Source organism: Geotrypetes seraphini, chromosome 4 (assembly GCF_902459505.1).
Source record: "Geotrypetes seraphini chromosome 4, aGeoSer1.1, whole genome shotgun sequence".
NCBI classification, from domain to species: Eukaryota; Metazoa; Chordata; class Amphibia; order Gymnophiona; family Dermophiidae; genus Geotrypetes; species Geotrypetes seraphini.
In genome coordinates, this window is record NC_047087.1 from 62,711,768 (window position 1) to 62,730,487 (window position 18,720).

Here is an 18,720-nt window from a genome sequence, read left to right on the forward strand (position 1 = left end):
TGGAAAAATATTAATGATAAGTACAGTTTGCCTTTCTTATGTTTTCAGGTAGACTTTCTGGGTCACCAGGCTGCACAGTGGTATAAATCGATATCTGGATTTATGAATAAAGAAACAAAAAATAGCCTTCGGTATATTTGGAGCATTGAGATTAAGCATCAAATTACTGATTCTCAATGACCACAAATTTGGTCTTGGAGGATGAGATGTACAGTGTCAGCATCTGAGACAAATTTGGTATTTTCTGTTACATAGAACATTCTGGACCCCGGTGCGTTTACAAAAGTTAGATTGTTCTAAGTCTAATAGATGTTGGCACTGTCATCTTGAAGCTGGTACATTGGATCATTATTCTTTTGTCCTCTAATACACTGTTCTTCAACCACCGGTCCGTAGAAAATTTCTGCCGGTCCACGCAGGGCCAGTGAGATCAACGCTGCTAAATTTCCTGTCCCGGTGGTATTGGTGAGAATCTGCTGTTCCTCCAAGCCTCGGGCGATCAAGACAGGCTGCCGACGTCAGGCATTCCCTCTGTGAGTCTTGCCTATGCGGAAACAGGAATTTGAAACAAAATAGGTGGGACTCAGAGAGGGAAGGTCCAGACGTCGGCAGCCTGTCTTGATTGCTGCCCCTGCCGAGTCGCCGAAGAGGACTGCAGGGAAGGTGCAGGTAGAAGAGAGATGGTCAGCGTGCGCGGGGGGGGGGGGGTGGTCAGCATGTGGATTGGGGCCATCAGCAGCGTCTGTGCTGAGTCTGCCCACATGCAGGATGCGGTGGGTAGGGGCCTCTGGCTCGTCTTGGGCGGCAGGGCCTGCGGTGCAATGCTGTTTTTGACGGCTTGTGGGGGGGGGCGCGAATGTGCGCAGGAGCAAGATCATGGGTAGCCTTCAACAGTGGCTGTCTCCCCTCCCAGCAGCTCTCATACTTACCAGGGCAGTGATTCACTTCGGCAACTTCCCCTTTCCTCGGAGGCGGCAACGGACCCAAGGCTGCCTAAGGAAATCACTGTTGCAGGCAAATACTGAGAGCTGCTGGAAGGAGAGGAAGCCACTGTTGGAGGCTTGGAAGCTGCTGGATAAAGGGAGAGCTGCTACTGAACCTGGAGGGAGGTAGAAGGAGAGATGCTACTGGGAGGGGAGGAGGGAAAGTGATGGGAAGAGAGTTAATGTTGGATAGGGGAAGGAGGGAAGGGAGAAGGAAAAAAGGAAGGAAACAGCTGGCAGGGAGATTACAGGAGGGGAAGGGGGTCAGTGGAATGGAGAAATCAGGTGAGGGAAAGGGGAGAAAAAGGAATGAGAAAGTAGAGAGAGATTGATGCTGGAAAGGGGATCAGCAGAGAAGTGAGAGAGGGATAAAGATGCTAGATCTGGTGTAGGAGAGATAAAAATGAAGAAAGCAGTGAAGCTGGAATGAATGATGTAAAAAGGAGAGAGGAGGCACAGGCTGGATGGAAAGGGGAGAGGGGCATAGAAAAAAGTCAAATACATAAGGAAAGGGGAGAGGGCAGATGCTGGATTGAAGAGACAGGGCAGACGCTGGAAAGAAAAGAGTGAAAAGAAGATGAAAGCAGAGACCACAAAAAGTAGAAAAAATAATTTTATTTCTATTTTGTCATTAGAATATATCAGATTTGAAATATATATCCTGCTAGACACATAACTGGGGACTGCAAAGCCCAGGCAGTGCTTCTTTAGCTTCCAGCTGGCTTAGGGCTCTCTCTGACCAGGGGACACTCCCCTAACACTATTCCTGTCATGTGTGACTGCAGTATTCTGTTAGCATGATATTTCTGTGTAGCATCCTATATAATAAAGAGCTAGCCGCGCATGCGCACTCCTATTTGCGTGTTCTGTGCGGTGTAGGTCTGTGGCCGCAGGAGTGCGCATGCACGAGTCCCCAGCCTTGGCCATGGCTTGAGGCGTATGCGCCAGTTAGCTGCATCGGGCGACAGGAGCGGCTCTGGCAGCGGATGGCGGGAGGAGGGCTCATGGTCCTGCTGCCGCTCCTGCTCCTGTTCACAGCGGCCTGCACGTCGCCGACTCACCCCCTCCCGCAACAACTGCTACCGCTCCTGTTCTTCCCCTCCCTCCAGTCACCGCTGCCATTCCTATTTAAAACGTCCTGCTGAGGTTCGCGGCCGGCTGTAGCGAACCTCGCAGGCCGCTCTCCATGTAGTAGCACGTTACCTCTGACGCGATCGCGTCAGAGGGAACATGCTACTGAGGTGAACAGCGGCCTGCGAGGTTCGCTACAGCCCACCGCGCATGTGCGATTGCCTTCCCGCTTGATGCTAGCATGATCCCCCTCAGTTCTTCATTTTCCGCAAAGCGAAGAAGTTTGTTTTCACTGAACTGTGTTCAGTTTTTTGTTGCCTTCCCGCTTCATGTCTTATTTTCTATTCTATGTTTTTTCGAGTAGTCATTTGGTCTTATTTTTTGACAGGTTTAAAAAAAAAAGTAAGAACTTTTCCGTCACAAACCTCTTCTGTCAATGGCGACGGCTTGTGCAGTGGCAGTTTTTTTTGTTTGGTTTATTTGCTGACCTTTTACAAGGGTTGGCGGCTTTCTTTTGTAACACCTCTTTAATTTACTTCTTTAAAATAATTTCTTTCTTCCGTGCCCTTATTTTCTGTCAAGGACAGTTCTTCGGCACGAACATGTACGGTGCCAGGTCTTCGCAGCCTTTGACAGAAAGCATCAGCATCGCAGGACATTCTGGCATTGAGGAAGCCAGCTAAGAGGCCATTCTCTTCCCATCAAGCATCACGGGTCTCTACAGCATCAAATCACTTTATGCAGACCAAACAACGATGCCATCGCTCCCTAGCTTCGCAGTTTCTCTCCTTCAAGGTGTGCATCCTCATCGAGGTCACCCATAGCGAGACAGCCTGCTGCACCGATGGTACTGGTTGTTTAGCCTATAGTACTGGTCTCTACAGCATATCGAGTCAGTCGATGCAGATCACACATCAATGTCGTTGCTCTCCGGCTTCCCAGGTTCTCTCCTTCATGGTATGCATTGAGGTTGACCATTCTGGGACATCCTACTGCACTGATGGTTCCAGTTGTTGAGCCTATAGTTCTGATGCATAATTCATCTTTTTAGTAAACATCGCAGGTCTCTACAGCACCAAGTTAGTCGATGCAGACCACTTATTGCCACTGCCGCTTCACAGATGTCTCCCTTTATGGTATGCATAGAGGTCATCCATTCTGGATAGTATTAACACACAAGCCTGTTCTACCAAGAGTAGACATTTATATACACGTGTTGAGACTTAAACAAGTTGGAATACTCTTAAGTCTTCATCATAGCATGTTTAATCAACTTCTCTTACTATGTATGAGCAATCGACTTGCATTCTACTGCATAATCAAGCATGACAGTATCAGTTTTTCTATTTTTATGTCAGAAGGCCAAGTTTCAAGTTTATCAAGTTTCAAGTTTATTAATTTTTAATATACCGACCATCAACTGGTATCTAGCCGGTTTACAATAAAATGTTAAAATAGGGATAAAAGATTATACTTATAAAAGAAAAGTTTAATGAAAGTGTACATTAAGGACATAGATGGGACAAACTTGAAAGTGATGATAAAGGGGAAGGGGAGGGATAAAGTTACATAATTAGAAGAGGAAGAGAAAAAGAAAAAAAAAGAGAGTTTGAAAGGAAGTGGAGGGAGAGGATAAAGCATTAGTGATAGGATCGCTTCATAGAAGCGTTGGTTGAGTAAGAGAGAAATAATTCAAAAGCAGTTGAAAGCATCTTGAAATAGGAAGGTCTTTAAGCTAGTATTATCAATTTGTTTTTCATGACAGAGTTGAGATGGTAAGGCATTCCATAGTGTTGGGGCAACTACTGAAAAATTTGATTTCCTGGTATAGAAAAAATCCTTTATAGAAGGAATAGAAAGTAAGTTCTAGTCTGCTGATCTAAGCGTCCATGTAGGGCGCAGTGGAATGAGGAGCTTATCGAGGAAGGAAGGTTGATGGGAGAGTTTAATTTTAAAGGTCAGCATGATGATTTTATAAGTAACGCAGTGTGTGATGGGAAGCCAGTGGATTTGGAACTACTCAATTGCTTGAAACAAATTTCTAAACCTTGTCTATGTTCAACAAGCAACAAATACTCTTGCCAACAACCTCAGCTGATTTCTTTGGCAACACAAGTGGACACTCACCTCTGTTTTTGTGTCACATTTTCTCTCTTTCCAAGACTCCTCAGATAGTCCTATCCAATTTCATACACTATCCCCCTCTTCTAAGAAACCACGCTAGCGGTTTTTAGTGCAGAGAGCCGCGCTGAATGGTTGCTCCCGACGCTTATAGGAACTCAGTGAGCATCGGGAGCAGTGTGGGCCATTCAGCGTGGCTCTCTGCGCTAAAAATCGCTAGCGCGGTTTCGTAGAAGAGGGAGTATGTTAAGGATTCAATATCCTTCTAGATCTTACCCTCTCTTCTTATGAAGTGTTGACGTTTCTTTTACATCCCATTCTACAATTGTCTCATCTGACACTTTTATTTGGAATGACTTCATCTGACTCTGTTCTTCTGCTGTTTTCACAGTCTTTTGGGATGTTTCCAGGAATCCCTTTTTCATGGCAGTGTTTCCAACAAATATATCATCCGTCATATCTTCAGTGTTAGAATATTTTTTCAGCTTATCCAACTCATGACTTAAAATCGCTTTTAGTCAGACTTCACCTCACAGTTTTCAGTGTTTTCCATATTTATTTTACTGTTCAAGTTCTAACTATTCATCTTTTAGTTAGTGAAAACACTTGTCAACATCATACTAGTTTGGAATCTTACTGTGGTTCTCTCCAGTCTGCTACAGCCTCCTTTTTAACCAATGGCTTATGCTTTTCTTAACTGCCTCTTAGGAAGTGAAATTTTCTTTATCTCCACCACTTCTAACTAACTTTTATGACAGTCTCACACCTTGGTGTCGTAGACACCTTTTTTCATTTTTTTACCATAAGATGTTTCTCCACATTTTTACAGAGGTAGTCTCCGTATTTCATTTCCATCAATTAGTTGTCACCAGTTTTTCTTTCTGACATCTATTTCTCATTCTGCTGGTCAATTGTTCATACCTTCTTCTGTAAACGGGCCTTAGCTTATTACTTACACAGATCTCAGTTTTATGGAGCATCGCTTCAACTGCTCACCTCTTTTCATACTAACAAGTTTAGCCGGTCTGCCACCGAAAGATCTACTTCCACATGGCTTGCAAATTGTGTTTCTTTTTGCTATGCTCGGGATGGGTGGCAATTCAGAGATCTTATAAAGACTCATGGGATCTGGGCTATGCAGCTTTAGTTGCTTTCTTACGTTACACTTGCATTACTGATATCTGCAAAGCAGCTACTTGGTCCTCAGTTCACACGTTCATCTCTCTATTCTCTGGAATTCTTTCCAGACGCGAAGGTTACTTCGGCCAAGCAGTATGATAATTTTTATTCTCTTATCGGGCCAACTCTCCCTCCCATCCCATTTCAGTAAGCTAGGGAGTCCCATATGTGAGAATATGCTGCCTGCTTGTCCTAGGACTGGGGTAGGCAATTCCGGTCCTCGAGAGCCAGAGCCAGGGCAGGTTTTCAGGATATCCACAATAAATATGCATGAGATAGATTTGTATCTCAAGGAGGCAGTGCATGCAAATCCATCTCATACATATTCATGGTGGAGATCCTGAAAACCTGACCTGGCTCCGGCTCTCAAGGACCGGAATTGCCTACCCCTGTCCTAGGATAAAGCACTTACCATAATAGATGTTATCCGTAGACAGCAGGCAGATAGTCTCACATCCCACCCACCTCCCCTGGTTGGCTTCTTAGCTTGCTTACAGTAAGTAACTGTGCTTTACCTGGGCATGCATTTAGAGTTGTATATCTAATCTAATCCTTAGGTTTGTATACCGCATCAACTCCACGTTCGTAGAGCTCGACGCGGTTTACAGTAGGAGAAATAGGAAGGAACTACAACAGAGGGTTAGAGGTAGAAGTGTGAAGAAAATTTAGAGGACTTGGGATGCCAAGATATAAGAGTTTGCATATAATGGAAGTGACAGGTATGCAAATCTCTCTCATGCATACTCATTAGGGATATCTTTAAAACCTGACTGGCAGGTTTGGGAACCACTGCTCTAGACAGACTCCATCCTGTTTATATTTTTTAAAGGTGCATAATATTCTAAATAAGGTCTCGGCAGAGTCTTATACAGGGGATCATCTCATTTTTCCTACTGGTCACTTCCTCTCCCTATGCACCCTAGCTTTTGCCGTCACCTTTTCTGCCTGTTTGGTCATCTTATGATCATAACATGCAATCACACCCTTTTCTCACTCTTTAGCAAACAAAGTTTTTCTCCCCTTAAATGTACCATTCTCTCAGGAATTTGCAACCCAAATGCATGACCCTGCTCTTTTTTTGTTTTATTTTGTTTTTTACATTAAATCTTGTGTGGAATTTGGCAGTTACTAGGTCCTTCATGTTAGCCACACCATCAGGGGTGTCTGCCCTGTTGCAGAATTTGGTATTTGGTATCATCTGCAAAAAGGCAAATCTTACCAAGCAACCCTTCTGCAATATCACTTACAAAAATGTTAAGAACCGCCCCAAGAACCAAACCTAGCCAACACACCACTAGTAATGTCCCTTTCCTCCAGAGTGATCTTCATTTTCCACTGCGGTTGCCTTCTGCTCAACCAGTTCCTAACCCACTCAGTCAGTTTAGGTCGCTCACCAAGGTCATTCAGTTTATTTATTAGTCTTCTGTGTGGCACTGTGTTAAAAGCTTTGCTAAAATCGAAATACTCCACGCATCTAGCTCTCTTCTTCAATCCAACTCTAGTCACTAAGTCAAATTAATCAGATTTGGCATTTAATGTAAATAACTAGAATGCAGTGAAAATGGTGTGATATTACTATTATAAATCTGGTTGTCTGATCTGCAGCTAATAACTGTAATAACCTATTCATGTTAACACTGAATAAGTCATTATCAAATTCTTTCAATTTGCACAGCCCTGTTTAGGCTTCAAACCTAATGTTTTGTGGAGGAAAGCTGTAGTTAGTTACTACTACTATTAATTATTTCTATAGCGCTACCAGACGCATGCAGTGCTGTACAGAGTCACAAAGAGTAAGAAAACAGTCCCTGCTCGAAAGAGCTTACAATCTAAACAGGCAAGACAGACAAACAAGATGTAATGGATACAGTTTAAGTTCTGTTGTAGAAATGTTCAAGGTTACATGAGGATATGTAAAATTAAAATCTGTTTCGTACATTTTTACAACTGTGCATTCTAATAGGTCTTTAAATTTTGGAACTTTTCTTTGACCCTATATGACAAATATCTTCTTTTTTTCTTAGGATACTATGACCTGGACCTGGCAGGGTCCTCAATTGTAAGTTTGTTTTCTACTCTTATTGGTAAATGCTTGAGCATGCAAACAATGTTACAAAAATGTAAAAATTTTTGTTAACACTAATGGAAGTATAAGTCAGATAATATACACTGATTATTTCCCTTATCTCAGGACAATCAGGCAGCATATTCTCACTGATGGGTGACGTCATCAATGGAGCACCGGTACGGACACTTCAAGAACTTGAAAAAAGTTCTTGACGTCTGCACCGTGCATGCGCGAGTGCCTTCCCGCCCGATGTAGGCGCGCAGTCCCTCAGTTTCTTAGATTCCACGGAGCTAAAAAGTCGCGTTGTCAACGGCTGTTGAAAAATTTTTCATTCGCTACCTTCCCGTTCTCATGATTTACTGCCTTTTTGTCAGTTTCTTCTTTTATTTATTTGTTACCTCCTTGCATGATCTTCATGCTTGCAGCATCTATTTTCTGTGTGTGGGGGGTTCATATGGGCATTCTACAGCCTCGGGGTCTTTCGACTGCCAGGCATCAAATTTTTCACATATTTTCCTAATTTTTCTTATGATATTTTAGGACCTCATGATTTTCATCATCTACTCTGTTCTCAAGTCCTCCTTCCTTGCACAGCCACTTATGTTACATGTACTTGAGCAAGGAGTCTAGGGCTCTCTCCTGTTATGTCAGGAGGCCCTGTTTTTGTGACCTTAAAGATGATTGGTCATCTCCTCTTGCTGCTTTTCATGGGGAGCTGAATTTCCTAGCAGACAATTTCAACAGTTCTTTTTCTCCTGGATTGGGGCGAGCATATTTTTACATGCATTCCCTTCGCTTCTTCTCCTGTTGAGCTTTTTTATCAAGCTTACGAGAGCTGTTACCACCATGATGCATGGTGACCCAGTCAACATGGGTTCTCCCTTCTTCGTCCATTCAAATTTTAGGGAGCCCTTTCTTCTCATTTTCCTGCTCGGTTCACTCCGACTCAGGAATCTTTGATTTCTTCCAGTCTTCATTGGTTTTTTCTTTGGGCTGCGTCCGTTTCATTTACATCTTTCTCAGCCCATTTGTTGATTTCTGCCAGGACACCAGCCACTTGCCCTTGTTGATATCAAAAGTGGTTTAGTTTTCTTTCCTGGTGTCTTTTTCTCTGCCTGTTTCCATCTTCTTAACCGGTGATATTTTTTCTTTGTTTGCTTCTAGTCTCGAGTCTATAGCTCTCAGACTTCTTTTTAATGCTATTGCATTTTTTCCCTTGATCTGTCGAGGAGCACCCTCTTTCTGATTTCTCCTCTAGTTCCCAGTATCATGACAGGGTTTTTTCATGTGTGTAACCACCCTCTGTCATCTGGACTATTCCTGTGGTTCTTCCTGATTGTTACTGCTACCATTTATAACAATGGCGTCGGCTCCACTTGAGTTTATTACCTCGAAAATGGTTTTTCTTTCTGTCTCTCACCTCTTCCAGGGGGATCTGTGAGTTTCATGCCCTGCTAGCAGCTTCTTCCTTATCAGTCTTTCATCAAGCCAAGGTCCATAGTATCTTATACTATTTTCATTTCGCTCAGTCAGGTCTTCTGTCTGTGTTTCCTGCACCTCGTTTTTCCTACAAGGATCCTGGCTTTATATGTTTTGTCCTATAAGAGGTTTTTCTTCTCATTGTTACTCAGATCGGAGCCGCAGTGATTTTATCCCAACCTTTTCTTTTGATTCAACTCAGTTTGGATATCCTATATTCATGGGAACGATTTTCACTTGGCTGATTGCCTCCCTTTCGTTCTCCTTTCCTCAGACTGGCTTGGCACGAAGATATCGTGTCTTAGTCCCTAAGTTCGAATTCTGGCAGCTTTTGTTGTTTTCCTTATAGTTACATTACTAAGGAACTCTGTACAGATGCCACCTGGTCCTCAGTTCATTCCTTCACTTCTCACTATTGTCTGGTCTTTTTCTCAAGACGGGATGGGCACTTTGTCCATTATGTTTTACAATTGTATTTTCTTTGGCCAACTCTCCCACCATCCCATCTCTGTTAGCTTGGAGGTCACCCATCAGTGAGAATATGCTGCCTGCTTGTCCTGGGATAAAGCACAGTTACTTACCGTAACAGGTGTTATCCAGGGACAGCAGGCAGATATTCTCACAACCCACCCACCTCCCCTGGTTGGCTTTTTAGCTGGCTTATCTTAACTGAGGGACCGCACGCCTACATTGGGCGGGAAGGCACTCGTGCATGCGCGGTGCGGGCTAATCGTGAACTTTCTAAACTTAAAAGTTGCATTCTTTTCAGGTGTCCATACCGGGGCTCCATTGGTGACATCACTCATTAGTGAGAATATCTGCCTGCTGTCCCTGGATAGCACCTGTTACAGTAAGTAACTGTGCTTTCTGTAGATCAGCATACAATTGGATTGTGAACTCCAACTCACGAGTTGGATTGTAGAAAGCATCAATCATTTTTCTCAGCTCCTCCTCCTTGTCTCCCTGGGCAGTGCCCTCTCTCTTCAGTCCATACCAAAGCAATCAATAAAACCTTGAAGAAATAACTAGGAGGAGTTCAGGGGGGACTCTTCGAGATCGCTAGCTTTGCTCTGCAATGGGAATAGGCATAATAGGAATAACAAACAATAGGAACAAAAGAACAGTAAACAATCCTTGCAAAACTAGAGGTAGAATCAACTCACCACCTACCTGTGTGCAACCAACACTTGAATAGCTCTCTCAAAGCAGCATGCAACAGGACTCAACCCCTTGCTTTACCATAATTTTCTTCTCTTTTGGTTTCCTCGAGTCAAACCACTGGAAATTCAACCCAGACTATTATTTAATTTATTATTCATTTCTGACAGAGTGGGGCATTAAGGAATCATATGCTGTTCTGCAGGAAAGAGGATTATAGAGGCATAAACCTAATCCTTCCTTCCTGTGCAAACATGATTTCTTACAGATGGGAAGTACCAGAGCAGTCCCTGGAATCTAGGGTGGGACATGAGCCTGCTACAAGCACCGAGGACTCAAAAGCTACGTCAGCTTCTGCTGATACGTCTACTCTGTAAAACTTCATAAAAAGTATGAAGAGTGGACCATGCAAATTTCATCAGGCAGCACTGCAGACTCTACCCAAGAAGCAGCCACACTTCTGGAAGAGTGAGCTTTCAGAGCGAATGTATGCTGAATAGCCAATGTACACTGAAGAGATTGTCATACAAATCCATCAGGATATAGAAGCCATAGAGGTGGGTCTTCTCACAACAAATAGAGCTAGATAAGACAAACAGATGGTCTGAAAGCCTAAATTCATTCATCACTTCAAAATTGCGGAGAAGTACCCTCTGCACATCCAGCAAATCAAATCAAATTGCAAGACCTTCCGCTGTTTCTTTTCGCCCATGGGCTGAAAAGCAGGCAGCTTAACTTCCTGATTAAATTGGAACACTGAAACCACCTTCAGCAGAAAGGTAGGCATGGTATGTAACACTCCTGCCTCTCTGAATCTGAGGAAAGGCTCTCTGCACAATCAGGCCTGCAGCTTGGACACCTTCCTTGCTAAAGTAATTGCAACCAAAAATGGTGTTTTTGGTTGCAATAACTTGGTGAGGGTCCGTAATAAGATATTAAGATTCCACATTGGAAATGGCTGCTTTACTGGAGAGTGGAGCCTCAGAAATCCTTTCAGGAATCTAGAAACATCTGGATAAGAGGCTAGACACGCTCTATCTACTCTAGCCTGGAAGCGAGACAGACAAGCTAATTGAACTTTAAGATCAAACTGCCAAGCTCTTCTCCAATCCTTCCTGCAGGAATGAGAGAACCTCAGGATTGGAAGCCCCAAAAGGATCCAACTACTTATCCTTAGGCATCTGAGCCAATCAGGCTCCTCGCCATGCATCACATGATACACAGAGGAGAGGAAACGCACACAATTTTGGATTGGTGGGCCTCGCAGCTGGAGGGACTGAGCCTCCCTCCTGCTCTCTTCACACAAAGTTATTGGGGGAGTTCGAGGGTGCGTGGGGGGAGGATTGTGGGAGCATCCGGTGGCAGGAGGAAGTGGGCATCACTCCTTCCAATTTTCGCTGGCATGGAGGGGAGAGGGTCTGTTCTTGGTACCAGTTCTTCACAAAGACATCAGTGGTGGCGGTGGGGGTGGAGTTGGTTTTTTTGTGGGGGGTTTTGGGTTTTTTTTTTAAAATGGAGCAGATATTGTTTGTGTATAACACATGCGCACAGCATCTGTGCCCATTTAAAAAAAAGTGCCTGTAAGATAGGTAAGCAGCTGGTCCTTGATCAGTCTTTTTTTTTTTTTTTTTTTAATTATTACTTTTTTTTATCGCTTTTTCTTGTGTGTGTGTGTGTGTGTGTGTGTATGCATCACCAAACAATGTTAGTGCATTAATCGTTTGGGTAGTTTGCATGGAATTTCAATATTAAATAGCTAATTTGTATGGTTAGATCGGAAAATGGGCGATCGAGGGGATATACACATGGTGAGCAGTTTTGTGCATTGGGTCGGCAAATGCAATCATCGCTAAAGCAATCAAAACTAGTATAGTGACGATCGATGACTTTTTAGTGCATCTAGACCTGAGTGCAGAGCAATTGAACAACATACCAACCTTACCTTATGTACTCTCCCCATACCCATTGTAGTTCTCCCCTCCTTCCCATTTTTGCCATGTTCATCTTTTAGATATGAACATGCACTACTTTATATTTAGCCTGCAAGCTGCCCAAATGGTATTAATGATGGTGGGATAATAAGTTACAAATAAATTGGAAACTTGAAACTTTTCCTACAGGATCTTTAAATCAGTGGTTCCAAATTGTTATGTATCCTTCTTTTTTTTTTTCTTGCCCTGTGTTCTGCAGATTTTAAGATTCAACATAACTATAAATACTTAATAGTGGCAAAATTATAAAATTCAGGTTACCTACATGAGGAACAAATTATGAATTAGCTACAATTGTGCTGAAGTTAATGTAGAGAAATATTTTATTCAAGTACAATATTTTACCTCACAAAGAAGTTAGTATAGCTAAGTTGTGAAAGCACCACTGTCATTTATCTAGTAGTACTAGTGTTTGGAAAGGTATTAACTGATGATGATACAAGATATACAATATATGGTATTTTATTTGTGACTATTTCCTGTTTCAAGAGTGCAAATATATATTGAAGGTTTTAGGAATCAAATGAATCTGTGGCTTGATTTGCTTATCAAAATATATTTTCAAATTTTGTTATTCTGTAAACTTATGTTATTAATATTCCTCTTTTTACAGTTACCAGCTGTTTTTTATGACAATATGCCAGCTCTTTACAAGAATAGAGGTAGAGGTAAGAAGGCAATTTTTTTTTCCTCATGGCATTTGGCTTTAAAAGATTTAACTAGTTAACTGAGCAGGTGGCTGGTATAAAGCTGAATAAAATTATTTCCCTGTTTGACCAGAATAGTTGTATATATGCGTATAGGTGGAAGTATGTTGAGGGTGGGGTCAGTTACGAAACTAGTTTGGGCAATATATAGCACTAAGCAATCGAAATTTAGTAGATAAAGGCTGGTTGGGACTTACTAAGGCAGTGTTTCTCAGTAAGCAGTATGCGTACCCTTAGGGGTACGTGAGCCGCTTGTGGCGGGTATGTGGCACAGGTTTTATGCCCCTCTCTGCCGAAGCTGACCCGGAAGACTTCCCTCAGATTGGCAGAGCTGATGTCGGAGGGAAGCCTTCCCGGGTCAACCAGAGTGGCACCACAGTCCGGTTAACACCAAGCTAACTCTAGCGATGAAGAGCCCTCCATCTTCTGCCACCCTCCCACTGCCTGTCTATACAAGTCCCAGCATTGGTGCTAGCTTAACTGACACAGGGCCTTCGAGTCTATCTGTGAGGCCCTGTTGGTACTGCCTCTCTAACGCAAACGTGTCAGTGGGTGGAGCTGACAGGCCTTCCTGAACACATGGACGTGAATGCTCTTTGTTGAAGCTGGTACCGGGCCCTTTGTTTACTTCAGATTCCGGGTTAGGCAATGGTAGGGTGGGAGAAGGAGGAAGGTTAGAGGAGGAGAAAATGCTAGACTTGCTTGGGGGGGGGGGGAGGAGAGAGGGAGCGATGTTGGACTGAGGGATGTGGGGAAATGGCGAGAGTTGGTAAGGATGGATGGATGGGTGTGGAGAAATGTTGAACATGGATGGGGAGGAGGGATATGCTGCTTATGGGGTGAGAGGAAGGGAAAAAAGAGAACTGAAGAGATAGGGAAGATATGCACATGGATGAAGAGGAAAAGAAGATGATAAAGTGGAATGGAAAGAAATAGAGAGAGGAGATGCACATGGATAGAAGGAAAAAGATGCATGTGGATGAAGAAAGGGAGGATCATGAACTTGAGACACGGGAGTGAGAGAATAGAAATGGAGAATTGTTGGGCATGAGTGTTAGTGAGAGGGAAAGAGATGGTGCACATGGGAAAGGAAGAAAGGAAAATTGTTGGGCATAGAGAGAGGAGTGAGGTAGAAATGCGTAGGGAAGAGAATGATGAGAGAAATGTTAGTTATGTTCATGGAGAGGAACAGTGGAAAATTGAAAGGTATGCAAGGGGGAGGAATGGTGGAGGGAATGGAGGAAGAGATGTGGAATGTGCTGGAGAGGGATGATAGAAAGACAAATGTTGGGCAGTGGTGAAAGATGCTAAACATCAGGGTGGATGAGAGGGAGAGATGTTGCAGCAAGGGAGGGAATGAGAGAAAGATGGACAGAGAGGGAGGCATGTTGCCAATGGTGGAGGAGAGAGAAAGAAAGGTTGGGCTCATGAAGGGACAGAGAGAGATGTTGGTTGGAAAAAGAAATGAGGTATGGCGGAGAGGAAGTGTGCAGGAGGCAGAAAGAAAAATGTTGGATGCACAATCAAAAGGAAGTGCAACCAGACATTAATAAAATCACCAGAAAACAAAGGTAGGGAAAATGATTTTATTTTCAATTTAGTGATTGAAATGTCAGTTTTGAGAATTTTTCTGCTGTCCATATTTTGCACTATAATTGTCTATTTTTTTTTTGTAGCTGTTCCTAAGGTTTTCAGGATTTCCCCAATGAATATGCTTGATCTATTTGCATTCACTGCTTTCATTGTATGCTAATAGATCTCATGCATATTCATTGGGGAAATCCTGAAAACCCAACTGGATTGCGGCCCTCAAGGAGGGACTTTGACACCCCTGGCATAAAGGAAATGCTACTGTAGCAGGACTCCTTCCTCCCCCCCATGCTTATTTTGACTGGCCAGATCAGTGGTCTTTGCTAATTTTTAATGAGGGCCAATTAAGCCATTTTGAGTCCAAAAGGGCTGAAGGAGAGCCAACAAATAACTTCCTACTTGGGACTGTAATGCCAATAGCACTTTTTGCCATTCATTCCTACCAGAACACCTGGGTTTGGTCACACAATTAATCCTATGCACATACAGAACCACAAACTAAAAGTCCTAATATATACAACTGAAACCATGATGCCAGACTCTGCATGCAGAACACCGCCATAGAAATAGAGAGAAATGCATTTCTACCTGAACAGTGCAAAATATAGACAACAGATGTAAATTCTCAAAATTGTCATTTCAATCACTAAATTGAAAATAAAATTTTTTCCTACCTTTGTCTGGTGATTTTATTTTTCTAATCATCTCTTCCCAGGCTGTGGTTACACTTCTGTTTGTGTTCTTAACGGTTCCCAGGACCTTCTTATCCACTTGCAGTTTTTTTCTCCTTCACCTTCTACCATATATACATCTTTCGTTCACCTTCTACCCTATATACATCTTTGGCATTAACTTTTAACATACAACTTTCTTCCATTTTTCTGCTTCTTTCTCAATCTTGTCTACTTTCCATGTCTTCCCCTCATCTCCTATTGCACCATCTCCTCCCTCCTTCCCCCCAGTCGGAATCTGATGCTTTTTGTTTCCAGCACTGCAGTCTTGCATTCTTCGGGCTACAGACAGTGTTGTGAATGAAGTAAACATGCTGCCTTTGGCCCCGGAAGCTTTCCCTCTGCTACAGCTTCTGGAACCCATAGTAGAAAGCTTTAGCAAAGAGAGAGCTTCTAGAGCTGCCAAAGTCAGGACGTTGACTTCATTTGTGCTCCCTGCAGCCCGAAGAGAGCAGAATTGCAGTGCTGGATCCTGATGAGAGGGGGATGGTATTCTGCACAGGCTCTGTGGGCTGCCACAGATGTCTGAGGGTTGCCAGTGGCTCACTGGCCTTGCAACAAAGACCATTGGGCTAGGTTTAGTGTAACTGGGTTCCTCCAACTTTGTTCCCTAAAAACATGAAACAATCCTTTTCCTCATTGCATAATTTTAAAAAATTGAAGTCCTCCCATCCCAAAGTGCTGAGACCCACCTCCACTACCACCAAATACCTATCAAGAGGCTCAAATTCCTACAAGGCTTTCTATGCTAAATAGGGGAGTTTAAATTTACATGTGCAAGTTTATTAAAATTTTGTTAGCCTGCCTTTTCAAAATTTCGAAGTGTAATTTCAAATGTAAACGTAACGGGTGTCCAATGAAATTTTATAAACAATGGGGTAACATGATCATAGTCAAGTATTTCCTAAGAGTCTTGATTTCCTGCATTTTGTAAGATATGAAGGTTTTTAACAAGAGCTTGTGGCAAACCCAATGTTTCCATAGTCTAACTGGGATGTAAACAAAGCATGCAACAGTTCGTAAAGCTGGCTCTCTAAAGTTTTTACTGAGTAAAGTGGTCTAACGATAAAAAAAGCCTTTCTTAAATGTGGATACCTGTTCACCCTACGCAAGGGCTGAATCCAGGATTACACCCATGTATTTAAGGGTAAAGACTGATAATGGTTGTTCTTGGAGAAGCAGGCAGCATATTCTCATATATAACATAGTAACATAGTAAATGACGGCAGTTAAAGACCTGAATGGTCCATCTAGTCTGCCCAACCTGATTCAATCTAAAAATTTGTTGTTGGTTTTTTTTCCCCCCTTCTTCTTCTTAGCTATTTCTGGGCAAGAATCCAAAGCTCTGCCCAGTACTGTTCTTGTGTTCCAACTATTGAAGTCTCCGTCAAAGCTCACTCCAATCCATCTACACCAAGGGTGTCCAATCTGTGGCCCCGTGAAGTATTTTGTGCGGCCCTGGTCGAGGGCGATGCAGTGTTTTCCTCTGCTGCCCCCAGGTGTTTACCGTCTTGCCTGCTCCCTCCTCAGTCTTGCTACTTCCCAAAGCAACCACTGAAGTCCTAAGGAGAAAAACGACTAACCATACTTCCTGGCCGCTCCCTCAAAACTGAAACAGCCCGCAAACGCTCCTCACACTTCATACCCAGTCTATGGCACACCATCCCCCCATCTGTTTTTCAACCTTTTTACACCTATGGACCGGCAGAAATAAAATAATTATTCTGTGGACCGGCATCGGTCCTTTGACCGGTGATTGAAGAACACTGGGCTAAGTCGTGGGCCAGACCCCGCCCATCTCTATCCAATCTCCATCCTAGACCCCGCCCCCATAATAGTACTAATTGCACATTACACGTTCCATGTCTCATCTGGAAGCTTTCCCTCTGACGTTGCAACGTCAGAGAGAAGGCTTCCGGTTCAGGCGCAGGATGCCCATAGGAACCACTGCCTGTGGCTTTGTGCACTGAATCAGTTAGGAAGAGGGAGCTTGCTTGAAGATAAAGCCGCTTCGATCGCACCATGGACCGGCAGTTGAAGAACATTGTTTTGGGCCTGATGCACTTGCTGGCCTTTTGGACCAGCAGGAAATTTCTGTGGACAGGCACTGGTCCATGAACCGGTGATTGAAGAACACTGTGTTAGAACACTAGATGGACTTTGGAGCTTCAGGAAAGCCGTGAAAACCTTCCTCTTCACAAACCCAGCGCCTTGAGGACATGCACCCAGAATTGCCACTTGGTCAACCCACCTACGCCACTTGCTCTCACCAGATGCTGCTTAGTGTATGTGTTTTATTGTTGTGTCTATATTGTAAATTATGTCATCGCTGTCCTGTCTTGATTATGTGGATGTACTTTGTAACCCGTTCTGGGCTCCTATGGGAGGACAGGCTAAATAATTGAATGAATGAATAAATAAATAAAAATTTATACCTTGCATTTTGTTAGTGTGAGTCGTTAGGTGCACACCACTTTTGTGTGGTGATGAATGTGCTGCAGGGATTTACTGGGCATAAGACATTGGGATAAGAAATAATGTAGGGAAAAATGTTTTATCATATTGAAATAGTATTTTGTCATTTGTCATTTAATATATTATACATGGTTCTGTGACTGTCAAATTGTTATAACAAGTATTTTATTATACTCAGTACTGAATAATGTATAGATAAGAACATAAGAATTGCCTCTGCTGGGTCAGATCAGTGATCCATCGTGGCCAGCAGTCCGCTCATGTGGTGGCCCTCTGGTCAAGATCAGCGCCATAACTTAGATAATTTGAAAATGTACCTGAACCATTTGAATCATCTAATATATAAGTATTTTAGATGCCACTTCACTTTTCATGCATTTTTAAAAATGTACTTTATATACTCTAATATAAACCAAGGTAACCTTTTCCCCCCAAAAAAATGAGGGAAAAAGGTTGACTTGAATATAAACAGAGATTAGAAATTTGGGTTACGTAAGTGTCATAATGCCATAAGTAATCACTAATTTTTCAGTTGGGACTGTTTCAAGTCATAAAAAGCTGAAGGAGAGCCAATAGAAGTACAGAAACTTTGGTTAGTGTCGTGGCCCCTAGTAGGAAGATATCTATCCCCATCATAACATCTGACCTGAGTCACAGAGGCAGAAAAAAAGAAAAATCCTTTTCAAATACAAACCCACAAATTAAAAGTACTATTGTACACAAATGAAACCTTAAATATGCTAGACTCTGAACAGAGTACTCCACAAACTAAATAGAAATATTGAAAATAAAAACATTTTTCTTACCTTATCTGGCGATTTTTATTTTTCTGATCATCTTGCTCCCTCTTTTGCTCTTAACTGTTTCTAAGGCCTCCTTATGCATTTGCTGTTTATTTCCTCTCGCATCTTGCACTACATCCATCTTTGGCACTGATTTTCATATTCAGTTTTCTTCCATTTTTCTGTTCCTATCTTAAATCTATCTTTCCAGCCTTTTCTTTTCCCACCATCCATGTGCACCTTCTCTTCCCCTTCCTGCTGACCATGTGCACCATCTCCTTCCTCTCTCCTCTCTTCCCCCTTCCCGCCGACCATGTGCACCATCTCCTTCCTCTGTCCTCTCTTCCCCCTTCCCGCCGACCATGTGTGCCATCTCCTTCCTCTC

The 18,720-nt window shown here is 42.9% G+C and overlaps 1 protein-coding gene across 3 annotated transcripts in view; it reads left to right on the forward strand.

Annotated features, from left to right (window-relative positions):
- LPCAT2 (lysophosphatidylcholine acyltransferase 2) overlaps window positions 1-18,720 on the forward strand; it is a 224,545-nt gene that overhangs the window by 144,345 nt on the left and 61,480 nt on the right. For all 3 annotated transcript variants that reach the window (XM_033941429.1, XM_033941430.1, XM_033941431.1), the window contains 2 exons: window positions 7,379-7,413; window positions 12,664-12,718. In XM_033941429.1, coding sequence (XP_033797320.1) covers window positions 7,379-7,413; window positions 12,664-12,718 — 90 coding nt within the window. The remainder of the gene's footprint in view (window positions 1-7,378; window positions 7,414-12,663; window positions 12,719-18,720) is intronic.